General features: G+C 37.4%; 1 protein-coding gene across 7 annotated transcripts in view; it reads right to left on the reverse strand.

Annotated features, from left to right (window-relative positions):
- KATNAL1 (katanin catalytic subunit A1 like 1) overlaps positions 1 to 19047 on the reverse strand; it is a 93326-nt gene that overhangs the window by 42001 nt on the left and 32278 nt on the right. For all 7 annotated transcript variants that reach the window (XM_002824138.5, XM_009248532.4, XM_003778182.4 and 4 more), the window contains exon 4: positions 7478 to 7646. In XM_002824138.5, coding sequence (XP_002824184.1) covers positions 7478 to 7646 — 169 coding nt within the window. The remainder of the gene's footprint in view (positions 1 to 7477; positions 7647 to 19047) is intronic.

Consider the following 19047-nt stretch of genomic DNA (forward strand, 5'->3'; position numbering starts at 1 on the left):
GGAACAACACAGAAACCAACAGAAAGAAATGAGAAGAGGGGAGAAAGAAGATGAGGTCAAAGAAGAAATGGATGCCAGACTATGCACAGCCTTGTAGGCCATTATAAGGACTTGGCATTTAATCTAAGATAAGAAGCCACTGAAAGTTATGAGCAGAAGACACAATCTGACCTGTATTTAAGAGGAACTCTCTGGCTGCTCTGATGCCAACAAGCCAGGGACAGTGTGTTCTCTCATGTTTTATTTTACACTTTCTGTAGTATATAGAATGGCTAAAATGAGTGGTAGAGTCTGAGAGAGGATAACAAAAAACATATACGGCTATTAAAGCCCCACATTTAATCTTACTATATAAGAAATACCAAATACCACATTAAATAAGAGCTCATGCACTCCTATTAAGATAGCCTTGAAAGTGGGAAACTTAAGATAGTTCGATAAGGATATACAAATTCTAAAATCAAGAAGCTAAAGCACTCTCACCTGGCAAGGCTGAAATACAGTAAGACTGTTCAGTCTAAGAAAAGTATGTGTATTAGTCTTCTGAATAAGAGGTTAAAATATTTGAACACAACTCCTCCTATGACCTAAGACCTCATCCCCGTCAAAGACTAAGCTGACATTTGCACAGGACAAAATCAACAGTGGGTGAGTAAAAAACCAGAATAGCGCAAATTTCCACAAATGGATTTAGAATTCTAAATCACAAGTTTGGTCAAATAGTTCTTTAGATATAAAAACTACTTACTGTAATCTAGCACAACAAGGTAAAAAAATAAAATAAAAACAAAACCCAGCACTATAAATTAGCTACCACCAGAGACAAAATTTGTGGAGCAACTTAATATTCAAAGGACAGAAAAAGATGTTTCTTAAAAACAAGTCATGATGATACAAATAGCCAATGAACATATGAAAAGGTTTTCAACTTCATAAATTATCAGGTAAATACACAACACATGGCAAATATCCTGGGAAAAATCACAATGAGATATGATTATACCTAAAAAGACTGACAACGCCGGGCGCAGTGGCTCACGCCTGGATTCCCAGCACTTTGGGAGGCTGAGGTGGGTGGATCACCTGAGGTCAGGAGTTCAAGACCAGCCTGGCCAATGTGGTGAAACCCTGTCTCTACTAAAAATACAGAAATTGGCCAGGCGCGGTGGCTCACACCTGTAATCCCAGCACTTTGGGAGGCTGAGACAGGTGGATCACGAGGTCAGGAGATCGAGACCATCCTGGCTAACACAGTGAAACCCTGTCTCTACTAAAAAATACAAAAAATTAGCCGGGCGTGGTGGCGGGCGCCTGTATTCCCAGCTACTCAGGAGGCTGAGGCAGGAGAATGGTGTGAACCTGGGAGGCGGAGGTTGCAGTGAGCCGAGATCGTGCCACTGCACTCCAGCCTGGGCGACAGAGCGAGACTCCATCTCAAAAAAAAAAACAAAAAAACAAAAATTAGCCCGGTGTGGTGGCAGACACCTGTAATCCCAGCTACTTGGAAGGCTGAGGCAGGAGAATTGCTTGAACCTGGGAGGTGGAGGCTGCAGTGAGCCAAGATTGCGCCATTGAACTCCAACCTAGGCGACAAGAGTGAAATTCTGTCTCAAAAAAAAAAGACTGACAACATCAAGTGTTGACAAGGATGTGGAGCAACCAAAACTTCCCCTCTGTAGGTAAGAGGGAAAACTTGTATAACCACTTTGGAAACTGTTGTTATTCACTAGTTTAATTTATGCATATCCTATGACCCAGCAGTTCCACTCCTAGGTATATGCTCACTAGAAATTCATGCATATATATGTCAAAGGATAAGCAGAAAACCATCCAAAGCAGCATTACTCACAAGAGTCTCAAGCTAAAAGCAACCCAAATATCCATTAATAAGAAAACAGATTTTAACTGTGATATACTACTATATGACAATGAAAATAAACTACAAATATATACAACACCATGAAATAATCTCACAAATACACCTTGAACAAAAAAAGCTGGACACAAAAGAATACTTACTGTACATAAAGTTCCAAAATAGGCATAATTAATTTATGGCATTAGAAATCAGAATAGTGGTTACCTTTGGGAAAGAGGTAAGTGGCAAGGATTGGGGGTGGGGATCATGAATATGGCTTCTGAGGTGCCAAATGTTCGATTTCTTGACCCCAGACCTGATGGTTACATTGAATTACAAGGCTTACTATGCAGTGAGATGGTGAAGTTGTTTCTTACTAGTTTTTGAGAGCCAGCTACTAAATTTTCAGAAATTTTGTGAGCCACCTGTGAAATGCAGCCATTAATAAATATTAAATTACACAAACTTTGAATAAGTTGTATTTTTAAAAAAGGAAATAAATACGCAAAACTCCTCACATCCTAATTATTTTACTATTACCTATTATCTTGAGGTTCCATAGTTTATTGTATCTCTATGGTGGAAACACCATACAATGGTAGGCTGCTACCCAAACTCATCTCAACTATGAGTTCAGTGACATGATGTTGAAATCCATCATACAGGTGGTATTTATATCACAGAATTAGCAAATGCTATAAATCAGGGCTTGATTTATTGTTTTCCTGACTGCCTAGATTTAGAAAAGTAATGGGGAAAATGTTAATAATGCATACTAAACTTAAAGCATGTCATTTTTGCTGTTGTTACACTGTAAATAGCACAAAAAATCTGATCATTCTTCCAGTATTTGAAAACTGCTCAAGTCATTGATCAATGAGTGAAGCTCTAGCATGTTTTTATTGTTTCATTATCATCTTATTCTTTAATGTGTATACAACACATACACCATTTTTTCATAAAAGTAGTTATTAATATACACCACTGGCTAATCATTATTCATCAAAAAAGTATACAATTTGTGCACTTTTCTTCAATAGAAATATTTTCTATGAAGTCACTGTTCATTTGTATAATCAATCAATAGCTCTCAAAAGAATATGTCAATCTAGTTTGCAGCATCTCTCCATGTCAGATATCCCTAGACTTACTCATGAGAAGGAAAGTCTTCTCATGATAAATGGCCATTTGTTATGTATAATTCAATGAAATAAATGAATTCAGAGAATATAATTTACCATACTTTAATCTGAATTCTACTTAAAAGCATATATAGCTTTAATCATGAGATAATGGAAGTACTGCTCATTTCACTGAATTAATTAACCATAAAACTATAATCTTAAAAATACTTGAGAATCAGAGTTTGATAAATTAAGGTCACAAAACAAAAACATTTCTTCTGCTACCTAATATTTTACTTTTAGATTATCCTTCTTAAATAAAAAAAATCCTTTCGTTACTTCTATGCATATAACTATTTGACTCTAAGCTTAAATAGCAAAATAATAATAAATCCGATTTTCCCAGGTGCTATGGTCTAAATGTTTGTGTCCTTCCAAAATTCATGTTGGTATCTAAGCCCCAATGTGATGTTATTAGAAGATGGGTTTTTGGAAGGTGGTTAGGTCAATGAGGTTTCTGCCCTCACAGACAGAATTAGTGCCCTAATAAAAGATTCCCAAGGGAGCCTATTGGCCCCTTCCATCCTGTAAGGACACATAAGAAGGTGCCATCTAGAAGGAACAGACCCTCAGCAGACACCAAATCTGCTAGTGGCTTGATTTTGGACTTCCCAGCCTCCAAAACTGTGAGAAATAAATTTCTACTCCTTCTAAATTACCCTGTGTAAGCTATTCTGTCATAGTAGGAAGAAGAGACCAGATACATTGAAATAAAACTGAAAAAATATAGCTTAAAAGTTAATTTATTCAGGCCAGGAGCTACATTTCATTAACATTTGTATTTCTAGCACCTAGAAGTATTACTGACACAAAATGTGCACTTAATAAAGATGTGTCCAATAAACAGAGTACTAACTAGCCTTATGGATGACCCTGTAGACCTCAGGGGGGAAAATGATAAAGCCTCTACAACAGATCACTATGCAAAGTGATTGTTACTTACTGAAAAACAGCATTTTAAGCTTGCACCTAACCTGAAGGCTGTCAGTAATTTTAAAAAAGAAAAAGAAAAAAGACATAATCAGTCTCAGAAAATAAACTGGTACTTTTATAAGAAGATAGTAAGCATTTTCAAATAAGAGTCTGTATAGCATAATGATTAAAAAACTCAGGTATTACAATTAGACAAGGTTCAAATCCTACTTCACCATCTATTTGCAGTTAAGACTTCAGTGTCTCAATTTCTTTACACATAAAACAGGAAAAATAATGCTGAGCTCACAGGATTACGCAGGGATCAAATAAACCAATAAATGTAAAAAGCTTCAAAGAAGGCTTTTTTTTGTAAAAAGCTTCAAAAAGGATAAGTGCGCTCAAGGAAGACTAACATTTGCTACTACTGCTATTATTAGTTGTTCCATCATACAGTTCCCAACACCAAATTAAAAATCCAAAAATATACCAGGGACCTTAAGCAAGATACGTCTAACTTCTCTTATCCTCACTTTTTTTTACATCTATAAAGTTAAGTACATAGTTAGAGTGCTGCAGCAGCTTTCAAAATTCTGACCCAGGCACAAAGTAATAAATGCATTCTGGATCATGAGCTGGTGTATGAAAACATATGAATAAATTTGTATATATTTTTATAAATTTTTATCAAAATAACACTGTACTTATGGGCAATAAGCTCTGAATTTTCTGTTCTATTCTGCTTCAATTTTAAAGCTGGTAGCAACACACAAAACTGATCTTAAGAAAAACAAATACAATAAACACTGGGGACTCCGATACCTCTGAGGGTACTTCCAAACAACACTATTTTCCTTTTTTTTTTTTTTTTTTTTTTTTTTTTGAGACCGAGTCTCACTCTGTTGCCCAGGCTGGAGTGCAGTGGCTGGATCTCAGCTCACTGCAACCTCTGCCTCCCAGGTTCAAGCGATTCTCATGCCTCAGCCTCCCAAGTAGCTGGGATTACAGGCATGCACCACCACACCCAGCTAATTTTTGTGTTTTTAGTAGAGACGGGGTTACACTATGTTGCCCAGGCTGGTCTTGAACTCCTGGACTAAAGTGATTCACCTGCCTTGGCCTCCCAAAGTGCTGGGATTACAGGCGTGAGCCACTGCCCCTGGCCCCAACACTCATTTTCAAATCAGCTTTTAGCAGAAGTAGATATCTATTAGTTTCACCTAAGCTGCCTCAAATCCTATCGCAGCCTTCAGTGAGTTTTAGGAACTTCAGTATCCTAATGAATATTTGCGTGGTTACGAAAATTGTAACTGAGTCAAATATACCTTTCAAAGGCTAATGAAGTTTGCATGAGTTTGTTTTGAAAAATCGTAGTCCCCTCTGTTTCCATAGCGACTCAGAAAATATCTTTTATCTCCAAACAACTGCGGAGTTTTCTTACATAAAAGGGTTACTTTCTAGTGACATTCTGAGTACTTATACGTCAATGAAAGAATAACTAACATTTAGAAAATCATTTGATAACATTATAAATGAAAGACAATTTATAATTTCCAGAAAAAAATGTATTGACCATCCTAGCTAACACGGTGAAACAATGTCTCCACTAAAAATACAAAAAAAATTAGCCAGGCATGGTAGCCGGTGCCTGAAGCCCCAGCTACTTGGGAGGCTGAGGCAGGAGAATGGCGTGAACCTGGGAGGCAGAGCTTGCAGTGAGCTGAGGTCGCGCCACTGCACTCCAGCCTGGGCAAGAGTGAGACTCCATCTCAAAAAAAAAAAAGTATTTGACATTCAAAAAATGCTGCTTGATTATTTTGTTCTTTGCTTAAGAGTCACACTTAAAAACCAACATTTAATTGTTCTGGATCTCTTTTGGTAAACCCAATCCAGACTTTTCATTTAGCTCAGTAGGTGAAAAATCTTAAGGTTAAACAGGAAAAAGATGTGTGACTTCACAAATTCCATTCTTCCAGTCTCCATCTCTTACTGTGAGACCTTGGCAAGTTTTAGCGCTCTGTACCACAGTTTCTTCCATCTGTAAAGTGGAGATAGTAAGACACCTACTTCACGGGATTGCTTCATGAATTACTGTTTAATCACTCTGAATGGTACCTAGCAAAGCAGCATCCAGTAAACCGTCACCATGGTTTCTCTCTTATGTAAATTCAAGACTGAAAGTTCCTTACCCTGTTCTAAAGGTTTATCTAAAAGCTACTAGCAAACTGGAGGTTGGATTTCAGCCCCTACTGTATTCTCTATAATGCAAACCAACGTTAGCTGCATAAAAATAAAGAAAAGAAACAAAAATAATATTTAAGATAGAGTTTCAAGTATCCATTTATGTGGCTTTTGATAACGGGGGGAACAAATTTAAAAAGTTAATGTATTTATTACTACCCTTCACTAATCCCAAAAAGGATCTGAAATAGAATCACTTGCTGTTTCATAGCGTAAAAGCTCCCACAAATTACAAACATTAAAAAAATCTAATTCATTTTCAGTGTCCTATGAGGCAGGGAGGTAGAATACGTCTTTGAACTATCTCATCAATAGAAATATTCAGAAAACGCCAATTTTATTCTATCTTGGTCTATGTATTATGGCTATCAGACCTAGGAAGTTGGTCTAAAGTCCTTATCTACAGAGCAAAATTACATGTAATAAAAATATTCAAATACAGTTTTGATGGATAACCACTTGTTATTAGATATATCTTTACTATACATATCATGGCCTGAATGTGATGACAGATCCTGAATCTCTAACTAGTAAAATAAAACTTCTCTGTCAATTCGATTACATTATCATTCATTTACGACATCACGGTGGAAACAGGAAATGCTATCACTTTAAAATTTTTCTCTTTTTACTAAAATTAAGGCCTAAGAGACACATCAGATCATCCTGGCTACCTCCTTACTCTGTAAGATTATCTTCAACCCACTGTACTAGGTCCATTTTAAGGGAAGTACAATTTCCACCCAGTACTATGTTTATTCACCCATCAATTTCCTAAATAAGTAAATGTGCATAATGAACCCTAAGCAAGGGGAATCTTCTCAAGGGAAAAAAAAAATCTTGTTCTACTATAATCTACAGATAAATCAAAGATACTTATTTTTGGCAGTAGTAAATCATATCCCTCATCTTATTCCGTGAACAGATACATCTACTTTCTTGTCTTTCCCCATAACTGTTTTCATTTATTGCTCATTTCTATTCAGAATACTTATTAAAATATTTTTCAAAAAAGTTTTAAAGCTGTATTTTTTCTTACAAGGGATCCATTTCACTAAATATTTTTATACATGTATGTGTATATATATATTTACTACGCCTCTGAGGTAATTGCATTGCAGCATGGCCTTCAAAATACGACGACTACTTAGGCTTTGAATGAGACTTTTTTCTAACTCTTCCACATCAAAACCAGGGTATCTTGAAAAGCCAACAAAAATCATAACATCCACCAAAAGTCCTGGGCTTCAAGTGAGTGAATTACAGAAAGACAGCATCTTGCCTTGTCATCTCTCCCTCTTGCTCTATAGTCCTTGTCCCTACTTGTAGAAGGCTTTTCACTCTTTGATATAGGATGTGCTCGGCCTACAGGTCCCCGGGCTCCTACTCCTGCCATTTCTTTCCTCAGAGGTCTTACTTCTCGATTGGGACGCCTGATCTGAGGTGGAGCTCTGACAAAAAAAAAAAAAAAATTAAAATTAAAATTAAAAATCAAAGGCAAAAGTATGTCAATACTATCTTAGTCAATAAAATTGTTAAATCAAAAAGCCCAAAAGCTAATTTTTCACCTTTGGCCAATTCATGGCCACAACTATTAGGTTGGTTTTCCCAAATTCTTTTTTCTAAAATATACTGGCTGATAAAATTATTAAATACACACAAATGACACATACAGCAGCAATTATTCTGTCAAAAGTTAATTATTAATCACCAATAGAGGGCAACACAGACTATCCCCATCTAATAATCTTAACAACATAATGGAAAGTCAATAATTGTATTCATTACTGTCCTAAACCAAGAATAAGTAACCTTTTTTAGAAAAAAGCATTAAAAGCTGTAAGGACAGGAATTCTAAGTAAGTCTATTTGTACAGTTTGCTAATTTCTGTTTTACAACCAAGATGATTTTCTCTGCTTCTATAATGGAAAATTAAACATTTCATTCATCAAATTACAAATGGCAGAGCTAACAATGAAATCTTCTTTAAGTAATTATGTTTTAAAATACTCATGTTTTGAGAATGTCTAAAAATCACAGAATCATTCAAATTATACAGTCCTCCAAATGTGATTAAAAATTTTGATAAATATATGTAAGTATGCATGCAAAATAGCATATTTTGTTTCATCTACTGTGGAACTTGTCTCCTGCAAACAGTAAAGTTTTGAAGCTTCTCAGCACAGTTTTTGTCTCTTTTTGATTCTTGGGAAAGGGACTCTATCACTTCGTGTCTAATCTTAGTTCTCTTTTGAAATGTCTCTACCTCTATTTTCCTACCTTTTCTCTCTCTATAGCTATGTATGTATCTGTAGCCCTCTAGATCCCATATGTGTATTCCATTTTTAACCACATGCCATATCTATTATTATCCCCTTTCCAGCCTCACACTTATAATTCACCTAACTCATCATGGAGTTCCGTTCCTCATATCAGAAAAGGTGACACATATGCATAATTCAAAGATAGGAAAATGGATAAAAAGCCATGAAGGTTGCAAACTAAGGGCCAAAACAGTAAGAAAAAGGAAAAAAAGAAAAAAAAAATGTGTTAACATGTTGCGAGTCTGATATAGCATATTTAGATGTTGGAATTAGACTACATCGTGAAATTTCTAGAAGGCTGGCGAAAACCGTATGTCTATCTATGAGGTAACCATACACTGACATCTTAATCCTTGGAGTTCAGTCCAGTTAAACAAGTATTTACTGAGGCACCCATTAGGTGGTATATGGCCTTTACCACACTGACCCTAGGAGGAGACAAAGACAAGCAATCTTGTGAAAGAAATCCACAGGAAAGGAACTACAAAATAGTGCATAGTAATGGCTATGAGGCATTTTAAAATTTAAAGTATTATTACATTATCATCTTTAGGACATTAGTAGTCTTTTAAGCCTTCTACCTATAAAATAAAAATGTGATGAGTCTGGTAAAGAATAAAAAAAATAATGGTTAAATTGCTCTATTTCTAGTATTCCAATGTGACCACTGTTTTTTGACCTTTTTTTTTTTTTTTTTTTTTGATGAAGGGGTGTAAAGTAAGAGAGTAAAACTTTACTTTTATTTGTATATACTTGTGTACATATAAATGTCTTTCCTGAGTCAGATTTATGGGTATGGCCAAAGACAATAAAATGAGACCAACAATCTTTTCCACACAGAATTTGCATCAAGTTTGCTCTTTTGTAAGCGGCTTCACCTGCTATTTAAATAGTCTGTTTTCTTTGTGGTCCTGCTTTTTAGACTCAACAGCTAGCCAGAGCCTCTGCTCACCAACAGCAAGCCCATCCCTCCCAGCTAGATGCCAGGCTGCTCGCCCACAGCTGGGCTTGCTCTGCTGGACCTCACTGCTCAGGGTGCACTGCAGCAGGTCTCAGACAACATTCCTTCTGCCTCCTCAGCTTGTGCTTTCCCCACCTCAGCTTGTGATTCAACGGCCGCCTAGGAGTCCTGCTGTAGTCCATTCTCCACACAAATCCCGCTCAGTAAAGCTGTATTGTGGAAGAATTGGTTCAAAGCTCTTACGCAGGCTGCATTCTGAGTGTTTGCCATTACTGACCTCGTCCTGCCACTCAACATTCTGATGGGCTCCTAAATGGTCTAAGTGAAACTGCTCAAGAAGCCAGATGTGTCGTTTGTGGCAAGGCCTGTCTCATAGGAAGTGTGCCTCTGCTTTTTAAGTCTTCAGTTCCATCTCACTGCAATTGGATATCACATTTGTAACAGACTCTGTGGACTTCCCAAAGGACATCCTTGATTCTGTTCTGTACTTCTTTGTCCACTAGCGCATCACTGTACAATGTCATGCTTCAATCTAAGGACTCAGTGACAGCTTCCAGGCTGTGTAAACAATAAAGGTCTCAAGGCTTCTTTTACTAGTCTCTCTTTAAAAAGAGACTTTAGTAGGATTACATAGCAACCTTGACCTCTGCTCTAATGGTCAAACAGACTGACACTGTACTAGCTTACAGCACTTCAAATTTAGAGAATAACTGGTTAGATCTGCAGGTGAAAGACAAAAATATCTATACAGTGTTCAATTCTCCTATTTGAGATTTCCCTATAGGAATAAGAAATATGCCTTATTCTATCACATGCAAATAAGCCTCATCTCCTTCGAAATCCAATACTTCCTCTTTCAAAGCTATATTAAATATCAATATTATATGTAAATGTTCTTATTGGTACTGCTTTATATAGTCTAGATACAAGTCCTATGTCACATACATGCTTTGCAAATATCTTCTCCCAGTGTGTGATTTGCTCTTTATTTTTGCATTTTATTTTCAACTTTTATTTTAGATTCAGGGGTACATGTACAGGTGCAAGTCTGTTACAAAGGTATTTTATCTCTCTTAATGGTATCTTTCTTGATAAAGTGAAGGTCATAATTCTAGAAGTCCAATTTATCAATATTTTATATTTAATGCTTTAGTGGCCAGTTTAATAAATCTTTGCCTACCCTGAGATCATGATGATATCCCTCCCATGTCTTCTTCTACAAGTTTTACTTTATTACTTTTAATATTTTAGGTATTGGTTATTTTATATTAATTTTTGTATGATGTGAGGTGGGGAAGAAGAGTATCTCGATTTTTTTTCACCCAAATGGATAATCAATTACCCCAGAAGCATTTACTGATAGGACCCACCTTTCTCTACTAAATTTCAGTGGTGTCTTCACAAACCAAGTGACTTTCCAGAATTTAATCATTAAGGATAACTTCTGGTTCTAAAAAGGACTTTAGAATTTTTAAATTATTTGCTATCAGATTATAAACAAGTATCGTAAGTAGGAATCTTTAAAATATTATTAATTCTTTCAACAAATAGCTAAATCTTACTGAATGAAAGGCACTATGCTATACAACGTAAAAGGCTGTATTAAGGGTCGGACACAGTGGCTCACACTTGTAATCCCAGCACTCTGGGAGGCCGAGACAGGCAGATCACTTCAGGTCAGGAGTTCCAGACCAGCCACGCCAACATGGCGAAACCCTGTCTCTACTAAAAATACAAAAATCAGCTGTACATGGTGGTTTGCACCTGTAATCCCAGCTACTCGGGAGGCTGAGGCAGGAGAATCACTTGAACCTGAGAGGCAAAGGTTGCAGTGAGTTGAGATCGTGCCACTGCATTCCAGCCTGGGCCACACAGCAAGGCTCCATCTCAAAGAAAAAAAAAAAAAAAGCATTCCCTCATTATCTAAGCAAATCAATCACATTCAGAAATATATTGAGCACCACAGACAATGTTATGATACAAGTTGATATGAGTTGTTTTGTATCCTCAAGGGTGCTTTTTGCGCAGAGAATGCTCTTCAGAGGCTTACTTTGATTTTTAAAATATGCAACTTATTAAATTTAAAAATGCAAAAAATAAGTTTTTCCTTAAAGCTTTCAGATTCAGCTACAGTTTTTTTTTTCTGTGTATTAGCCTAGCAGATTTTAGAAGTCCCTTTTAAGAGATTTTTTTTTTTTTTAAATCAGTCTCTCGGCCAGGCATGGTGGCTCACACCTGTAATCCCAGCACTTTGGGAGGCTGAGGCGGGCAGATCACCTGAGGTCAGGAGTTCGAGACCAGCCTGCCCAACATGGCAAAACCCCATCTCTACTAAAAATACAAAAAATTAGCCAGGCATGGTGGCAGGTGCCTATAATCCCAGCTACTTGAGAGGCTGGGGCAGGAGAATCGCTTGAACCCAGGAGGTGGAGGTTGCTGTGAGCCGAGATGGTACCACTGCACTCCAGCCTGGGCAACATGAACGAAACTCCATCTCAAAAAAAAAAAAGTCTCACTCACTCTGCCGCCCAGGCTGGAGTGCAGTGGCACAATCTCAGCTCACTGCAACCTCTACCTCCCAGGTTCAAGCGATTCTCCTGCCTCAGCTGGGATTACAGGAATGTGCCACCATGCCCAGCTAATTTTTGTATTTTTGTGGAGACAGGGTTTCACCATGTGGGCCAGGCTGGTCTTGAACTCCTGTCCTCAAGTGATCTGCCCACCTTGGCCTCCCAAAGTGCTGGGATCACAGGGGTGAGCCACTGCACCTGGCCCGCTTTTAAGAGATGTTAAAATAATGCTTGGTCCCATTTACAAATCTGCTTAATAAAATGCCACCAGAATTTTGTAACCAACATTTATAAATTTAATATATTTTCTTCTTAGTTCTTGTCTTACTTAGTAAAGCATAATTTACATATAATTACTTTTATAAACTTATAATAAATTAAGTTTACAAATAAGATAATATTAAATTTCTCCTAAGAGTTCCAATAAAGTACTTAACACATATTTTCATGTACGAAAAAAATCACAAGTCTAAATTATTCCATAATACATTTAAAGTGGAATTGCATGCATGTCACCCTCATTAGCCCATTTTCTTAAATATTCCAAGTACATAAAAAATAAATATGCAAATATATACATATCCTTTAACAGAAAAATATTACCAGTTTTTATCCTCTTAGACATGTCTAGCCTTAATTTTAAATCTCCCTGGAGTTAAAAGATCTGCTTAACTACTACAGAAAACACTTATCATCCAACTTAACCAAGGTAATAGTAAACCAGAAATTTCAGATGGTTTAAGATCTGGAGCTATAGACATACTTCTCACACCAAAAATTATACAATCCCATTTAATATGTTGGAGGTTGGATTCCTAGCATTTTGATGTTACCCACAACAGTTATTTAAGCTGGGATATTGAGTGGATTCTTGTCAGTGTTTCTGATGAGCCATACTAAACCTTATTTAAAGTTGCTAAGCCATTCATTTAGTCATTTCAAGAGTGGGGCAAGTGGTGTGAAAACTACTAAACCTTTCACTAATGATGGAATTCCATCACTCCCAGGCAAATTAATCACTGCCTGTATCTTGCTTTTCTTTGGCTCTACAGATAGGTCGTTGCCTTTACCACTAAATTCTAAAAATCTCTGAACTTGAAAAACCTAAGATATTTATTTTTTGCCTAACTCTAAAGACTTTAAAACTTGACGAACAATTATATTTTTTCATATTATCAGGACTATACAACTTCTACTCTACAGATAATAAAACAGTGTCAGTTGAACTTTAGATAAATTCTCACAGGTCTTTGTCCAGTTTATTGTTAACTTCTGAGATTATTCTACTGATTTATAAAACCAAGTGGACACTAAAAGCATGTGACATACTGCCAGCATTCACTAAGCCTATAATTTAGCTGAATGTACATACGTGTTTTACAATTACACTAGACATCTCTTTCTGTTCACATAAACCCTATAACTAAAGCCTTGCTGAAGAGTCCTCAACTAAAACATAAACAAGTCACAAAAAAAAATTGTAAGATAAGCCCCTCAAGAACTGATAATAGAACTACAAAAATAATATGTAGTGACAACAAAAATAAATAAGCTGAAAACCTTCCCACAGTAAAACATGCAGGAATTCTAGGTAAAATGTAACCAATATCCTTTTATATACACAGCTGATCTTACCATAAGGTAAGTGAAATACCTAACAGCCAAGAAAGAGAGAGAGAGAAATAGAAGCACATGAGCTGAAGACGTGGCAGTCCTTCAGTGTTTTGGGCCTCAGACATCTGAGGGCTTGAGATTTATCAACCACAAGTGAGATCTGAGACAGGGTCGTAACCCCACACAAGTCAGAGAAGTGGCATTGAGACTACCACATAAAGCCAGGACCCTCAAAGGACGCCCACCTTGGCAAAAGGGTAGAATTGTAAAGACAGAAGAAATAAGTACATTTTTCTACTTGGGTCTACGTTCTACATTTGTGGAGTGAAGCAAAAGTGCCCCCTAGATATAGCAGCAAAGGGCCCATCCTCATGTGATTTATGACTCAATTTTACACTACCTTAAGCAGAGAAAGTGGGCCTAAAAGTGGGCCTAGGCAGGTAACATCCCTAAGGCACCTGGCTGAAGCAAATACAGACGTCTCAGGAGTGACACCTTCTTCCAAACAAGCCACATGTTGAAATGACTGGTTAAACCCTTACTGAAGAAACGTTCTCAACTTTACCACAAACAAGACTCACCAGAAATAACAAAAAGCAAGATGACTCTCAATAACTTTGATGAGGGAACTGCCAGCTATAGGCTACAAAATAAATATATTTAATTTGATTAGAAGCATTTAAAAATTTTCGAGCAAAAGATGCACAAGTTTAAGTAGTATAAATAAAAATAAATCTACACTTACATAATTCACAGTGACACTGTTTAACACAAAGACAAAAAAAACCTTAAAACCAATGAGAAAAAAAGTTACCTATAAACAAACAACAAACAGACTGATAACACAAGCCAGAAGACAAAATACTATTACTAATGTCATCTTCAAAGCATAGAGACTAACTACCAAACTAGTATTTTATACTAAAATATCATGTAAGAGTGACAGGAAAATACAGATATTTTGAAAAGAACTGTGAGTTTACCACTAATAGAGACCTTGGCTGTAAAAACTACTAAATATTCTTCAGCAAAGATGAAACTGAATCTAGAAATAGTGAAATGCAAGAAATGGTAAACAAAACCATTGGCAAACACATGAATAAACCTAAATAAGCATTTTACTTACTCATTCTTTCAACAAATACTTATTGAATACTTACACTGTGGCAGGCAATATTCTTGGTGCTGGGGGTAAAGCAGCAAACAAATAAAAGGCCCTGACCTTACAAAGCTTACAATCTAGCAGGGACGGTAACACACACTCAATATAGTATATAATAATATCAGGTGGCAATGAGTACTATAAAGAAAAATAAAGCTGACTAAGGGAACAAGAGTGGTGACAGTGAAGGGGTAAATATTTTAAATAGGGTGGTCAGGGTAGGGCTCTCTACGTGACATTTGAACAAATGAGGTGAGGGCATTTGCCATGTGAACATCAAGTGGGGTGGAAGTAAGGGATAGGCAATGAAAATGGCAAACACATCTTGAGCTCTTCCTATGTGTCCAGATGTTCTTCACACTTTAACATGGGTTAAATCATTTAATTCTCATAATAACCCTATGAAATAATTTTCATACTGATCCCCAACTTACAGAGGAGGAAAATGAGGAACAGGTTGAATGATTTGTCCTCAGAGAAGCCATGTGGTAGGGCTAGGAGAAGAACCTGCTCTTGCACTGCTATAAAGAAATACCTGAGACTGGGTAATTTACAAAGAAAAGAAGTGTAATTGGTTCACAGTTCAGCAGGCTGTACAGGAAACTGGCATCTGCTCAGCTTCTGGAGAGGCCTCAGGAAACTTACAATCATGGCAGAAGGTGAAGGGGGAACAGACACATCACATGGCCAGAGCAGCAAGAGGTCGGGGGTGGGGGGAAGGTGGGGGAGGTGCTACACACTTTTTAACAACCGGATCTCTTGAGAACTCTATCATGAGAACAGCACCAAAGGGGGAAATCCACCCCCATAATCTAATCACCTTCCACTAGGCCCCTCCACCAACATTAGAGATTACAATTCAACATGAGATGTGGGCAGGGACATAGATCCAAACTAGATCAGAACCTTGTAGCCTGGTGGATTGTCAAGTTCTGTGCAAAGAAAACATGAGCTCCTGGAGGGTAAGGACCTTCTTTCTACTGCTCTTTGGCTCCATAAGGCTCACAAAGCTAAGGACTAGGGAGCAACAAGTGGAAGAGATAAGAGAAGGAAGCTGCAGTCACAATAAAAGAAAAGAGGAAAAAAAAAACAGAATTGTGTAATGTCACAGAAGCCTTAGGAGGGAAAAAGAGTTCCAAAGAAGATGGTCAACATTATCAAGTATTACGAAGGTTAAACAATGTAAGTCCAGAGAAGAGGCATTTTCATTATTAAGTGAGGAAGTTATTTGGTATTTTCAAGAATTCAGTCCTAATACTGCAATGACTGAAGAGCAGCAGGATTTCTTGTAATTATGAAAAAAGGGGCCAGGCACGGTGGCTCATGCCTATAATCCCAGCGCTTTGGGAGGCCGAGGCAGGCAGATCATGAGGTCAGGAGTTCCGATCAGCCTGACCGACATGGTGAAACCCTGTCTCTACTAAAAATACAAAAATTAGCTGGGTGTGGTGGCTCACGCCTGTAATCCCAGCTACTCAGGAGGCTGAGGCAGGAGAATCGCTTGAACCCAGCAGGCGGAGGTTGCAGTGAGCTGAGATTGCACCACTGCAACTCCAGCCTGGGCGACAGAGCAAGACTCGGTCTCAAAAAAAAAAAAAAAAAGAAAAGAAAGAAAAAGAAAAAAGGGGCAGTGAAGGGCAACAAATGTATACTACACATTAAACAGCAGTTTGCAAGGAAGAGGGGAGATGACAATCACTAACATGCAGCAAGGCAAAGATCTTTTCAACAAAAATGTAAAGTAATGTGTTATGGCTTCATTCTGACTTACCACTATCTTGTTCCCAGTACTTAATATTTAATGAATTATAATTTCTGTCTTTCAGTTGCCTTTTCTGTAACATTTAAAAAAAAGACAGAAATGCCAAGTTTTTAGGCACTTATTGTATTACATACCTAGAACTGGAGAATGGAAACTTGAGTGACCACTAAGTTCTATAAAATAATATAAATGCTCGCCAGAGAAAACTTACATAAAAGGAACAATAAAATAAAATAACCAAATGGAATGTCCTCCCACCCTTGGAACACATTAGATCAGAATTCAGATCCTGAAAAACACCCTCTGTTCTCAATCTCAGATAGTCTTGCTTGCATTTTTCTCCTTGCTGAAATGATTGCACAAGCGCTCACCTCTATATCTGCCCACCTCTCTACAACCACACCCTTACATACCCCTGCCTCCCTACTGTGACTCTGAGCCAGCTGCCCATGCACTCCCTCTACATGTGCATTAGATCCCATCTCCTCTTGTCACCTCAAGGGCATTGCTCCAGTAGGTGTCCATCTAGCCCATGCGTCATCAACTTTCCTCTTTCTACTGCAGCATTCCCATCAGCACACAAACATCCTGTTATTCCTTTCTCTCTAAAACAACAAACCTCAACTACTTGTCTTCCCCAACTAGCACTCACTTTCCTGGCTCCCTTTTTCAGCCAGACTCATTGAGGGAACTGTGCATACTTACCATCTTCTGCTCCTCTCTCTGCATTCTCTGAACCCATTCCATCATTCTCTACCATTTCACCAAAACTGTGCATCAAGGCCACCAGTGATCTCCTGCTGCTAAATCCATGCCAATTCTCAATGCTTATCCTATCTGACCTACACTCATTTGATAAAGTAACTTAGAATCTTTAAGCCTCAGTGTCTTCTTCTAAAAAATAGGGATGATAATAATAGTACCTATTTTAAGGATGGTTACGAAGATTTAAAAAGAAATCATGTAAAAGCACAATACCTGGTTCACAGTTAAGAACTCACTAAATGTCAGTTATTAATGTGCTTAATCAGCCCTGCTACTTACATTCTACTCAGTCTAAAAATAGGGTCCATCCCATACTTCAGAAACAGAATTTTAGAAGATGATATGACTCCAGAATTTTAAGAAAATGAGTATAATCTCAATCTGCCAATAGTATTAGGCAAATAACCTATTCCATCATATAAAGAATGAACTTAAAATTTCTTTGTCATTAGCTGCTGATGATTCTGAAATAACTACATGAATCCCAATCTCTCTCAAAGTCTGGTTCTCATTTCTAACTCCTATTCAACAGCTTGATCTAGATATTATCTGCTCCAATTTTTCTCTCATTCTCTGTATCTCATTAATCACCAAATCCAGTTCATTGTAACTCAGTAACGGCTCTCACACCCATCTACAAAATCGTAAGCCTAAGAGAGCAGGGAACATGTCTGTTTCTGCATCCCACCATATGTGGGACAGCACCAGGCACAGTACTAGGCATCCAGAGGCCAGCATCCTGCAAAGCAATCTCACTTCAATATACATTTTACAGAAAGGAAAATGAGGTATACAGAAAGGAACTTGCAGGATCACTAAATTAGTAGTGGAACTGATAGAAAAACTTGCTCCCCAACCTTCTAATCCCAGGAAAATAACTGAGCCAGAGCCTGGGTGAAATATCTGTATGCATGAATGACAGTTTATTCTCTATCAGTACTTGACTTTACCTTAATTGATCTTTTCACTGCAAATTGGGATGTAAAATACTGCCAGTTAATCTCTCTGAGTACCCAAAGAAACATAAGACAACAACTTTAATACCAAGTCAATAAAAATCTCCTCTTTGCTGAAATTCTACAGAATAGCACTAATTTGATCTACAAAACATCAATATTCCTATCTATATGTATACAGAAACACAGTATACTACTGCCCTTGGTTCTTGAGAAGGCCTATTAGAGTTTTAGCGCACCTATACAGAAGAAATAAAATAATTAATTTCAGGCTTGTGTGTCCTATTCTTACTGCTACCTCTCCCAAAAGATACAACTTTGAAAGACCTACCAGTTGGAATAAATTGGTACTACATATCCATTATAAAGAACAGTATGGAGAGTCCTCAAAAAATTAAATAGAACTACCTTATGATCCAGCAATCCTACTTCTGAGCATACAGCCAAAGAAAATGAAATCAGTGTGTCAGATCTCTTCACTCTCATGTTCATTTCAGCATTACTGGTAATAGCCAAGATATGGAAACAAACTAAACATACATTGACAGATGAATGAAGAAAATGTGTGCATATATGTTGGGGGCGGGGTGTGTGTACATACACACACACACACACACACACACACACACACACACACAAAGGAATATTATTCAACCTTAAAAGAGAAGGAAATCCTGCCATTTCCTTGTAGCAGGTGAAATAGGCCAGATGCAGAAAGACACATACTACATGATCTGA

The sequence above is a fragment of the Pongo abelii genome, chromosome 14 (genome assembly GCF_028885655.2).
Source record: "Pongo abelii isolate AG06213 chromosome 14, NHGRI_mPonAbe1-v2.0_pri, whole genome shotgun sequence".
In the NCBI taxonomy this organism is placed as follows: domain Eukaryota; kingdom Metazoa; phylum Chordata; class Mammalia; order Primates; family Hominidae; genus Pongo; species Pongo abelii.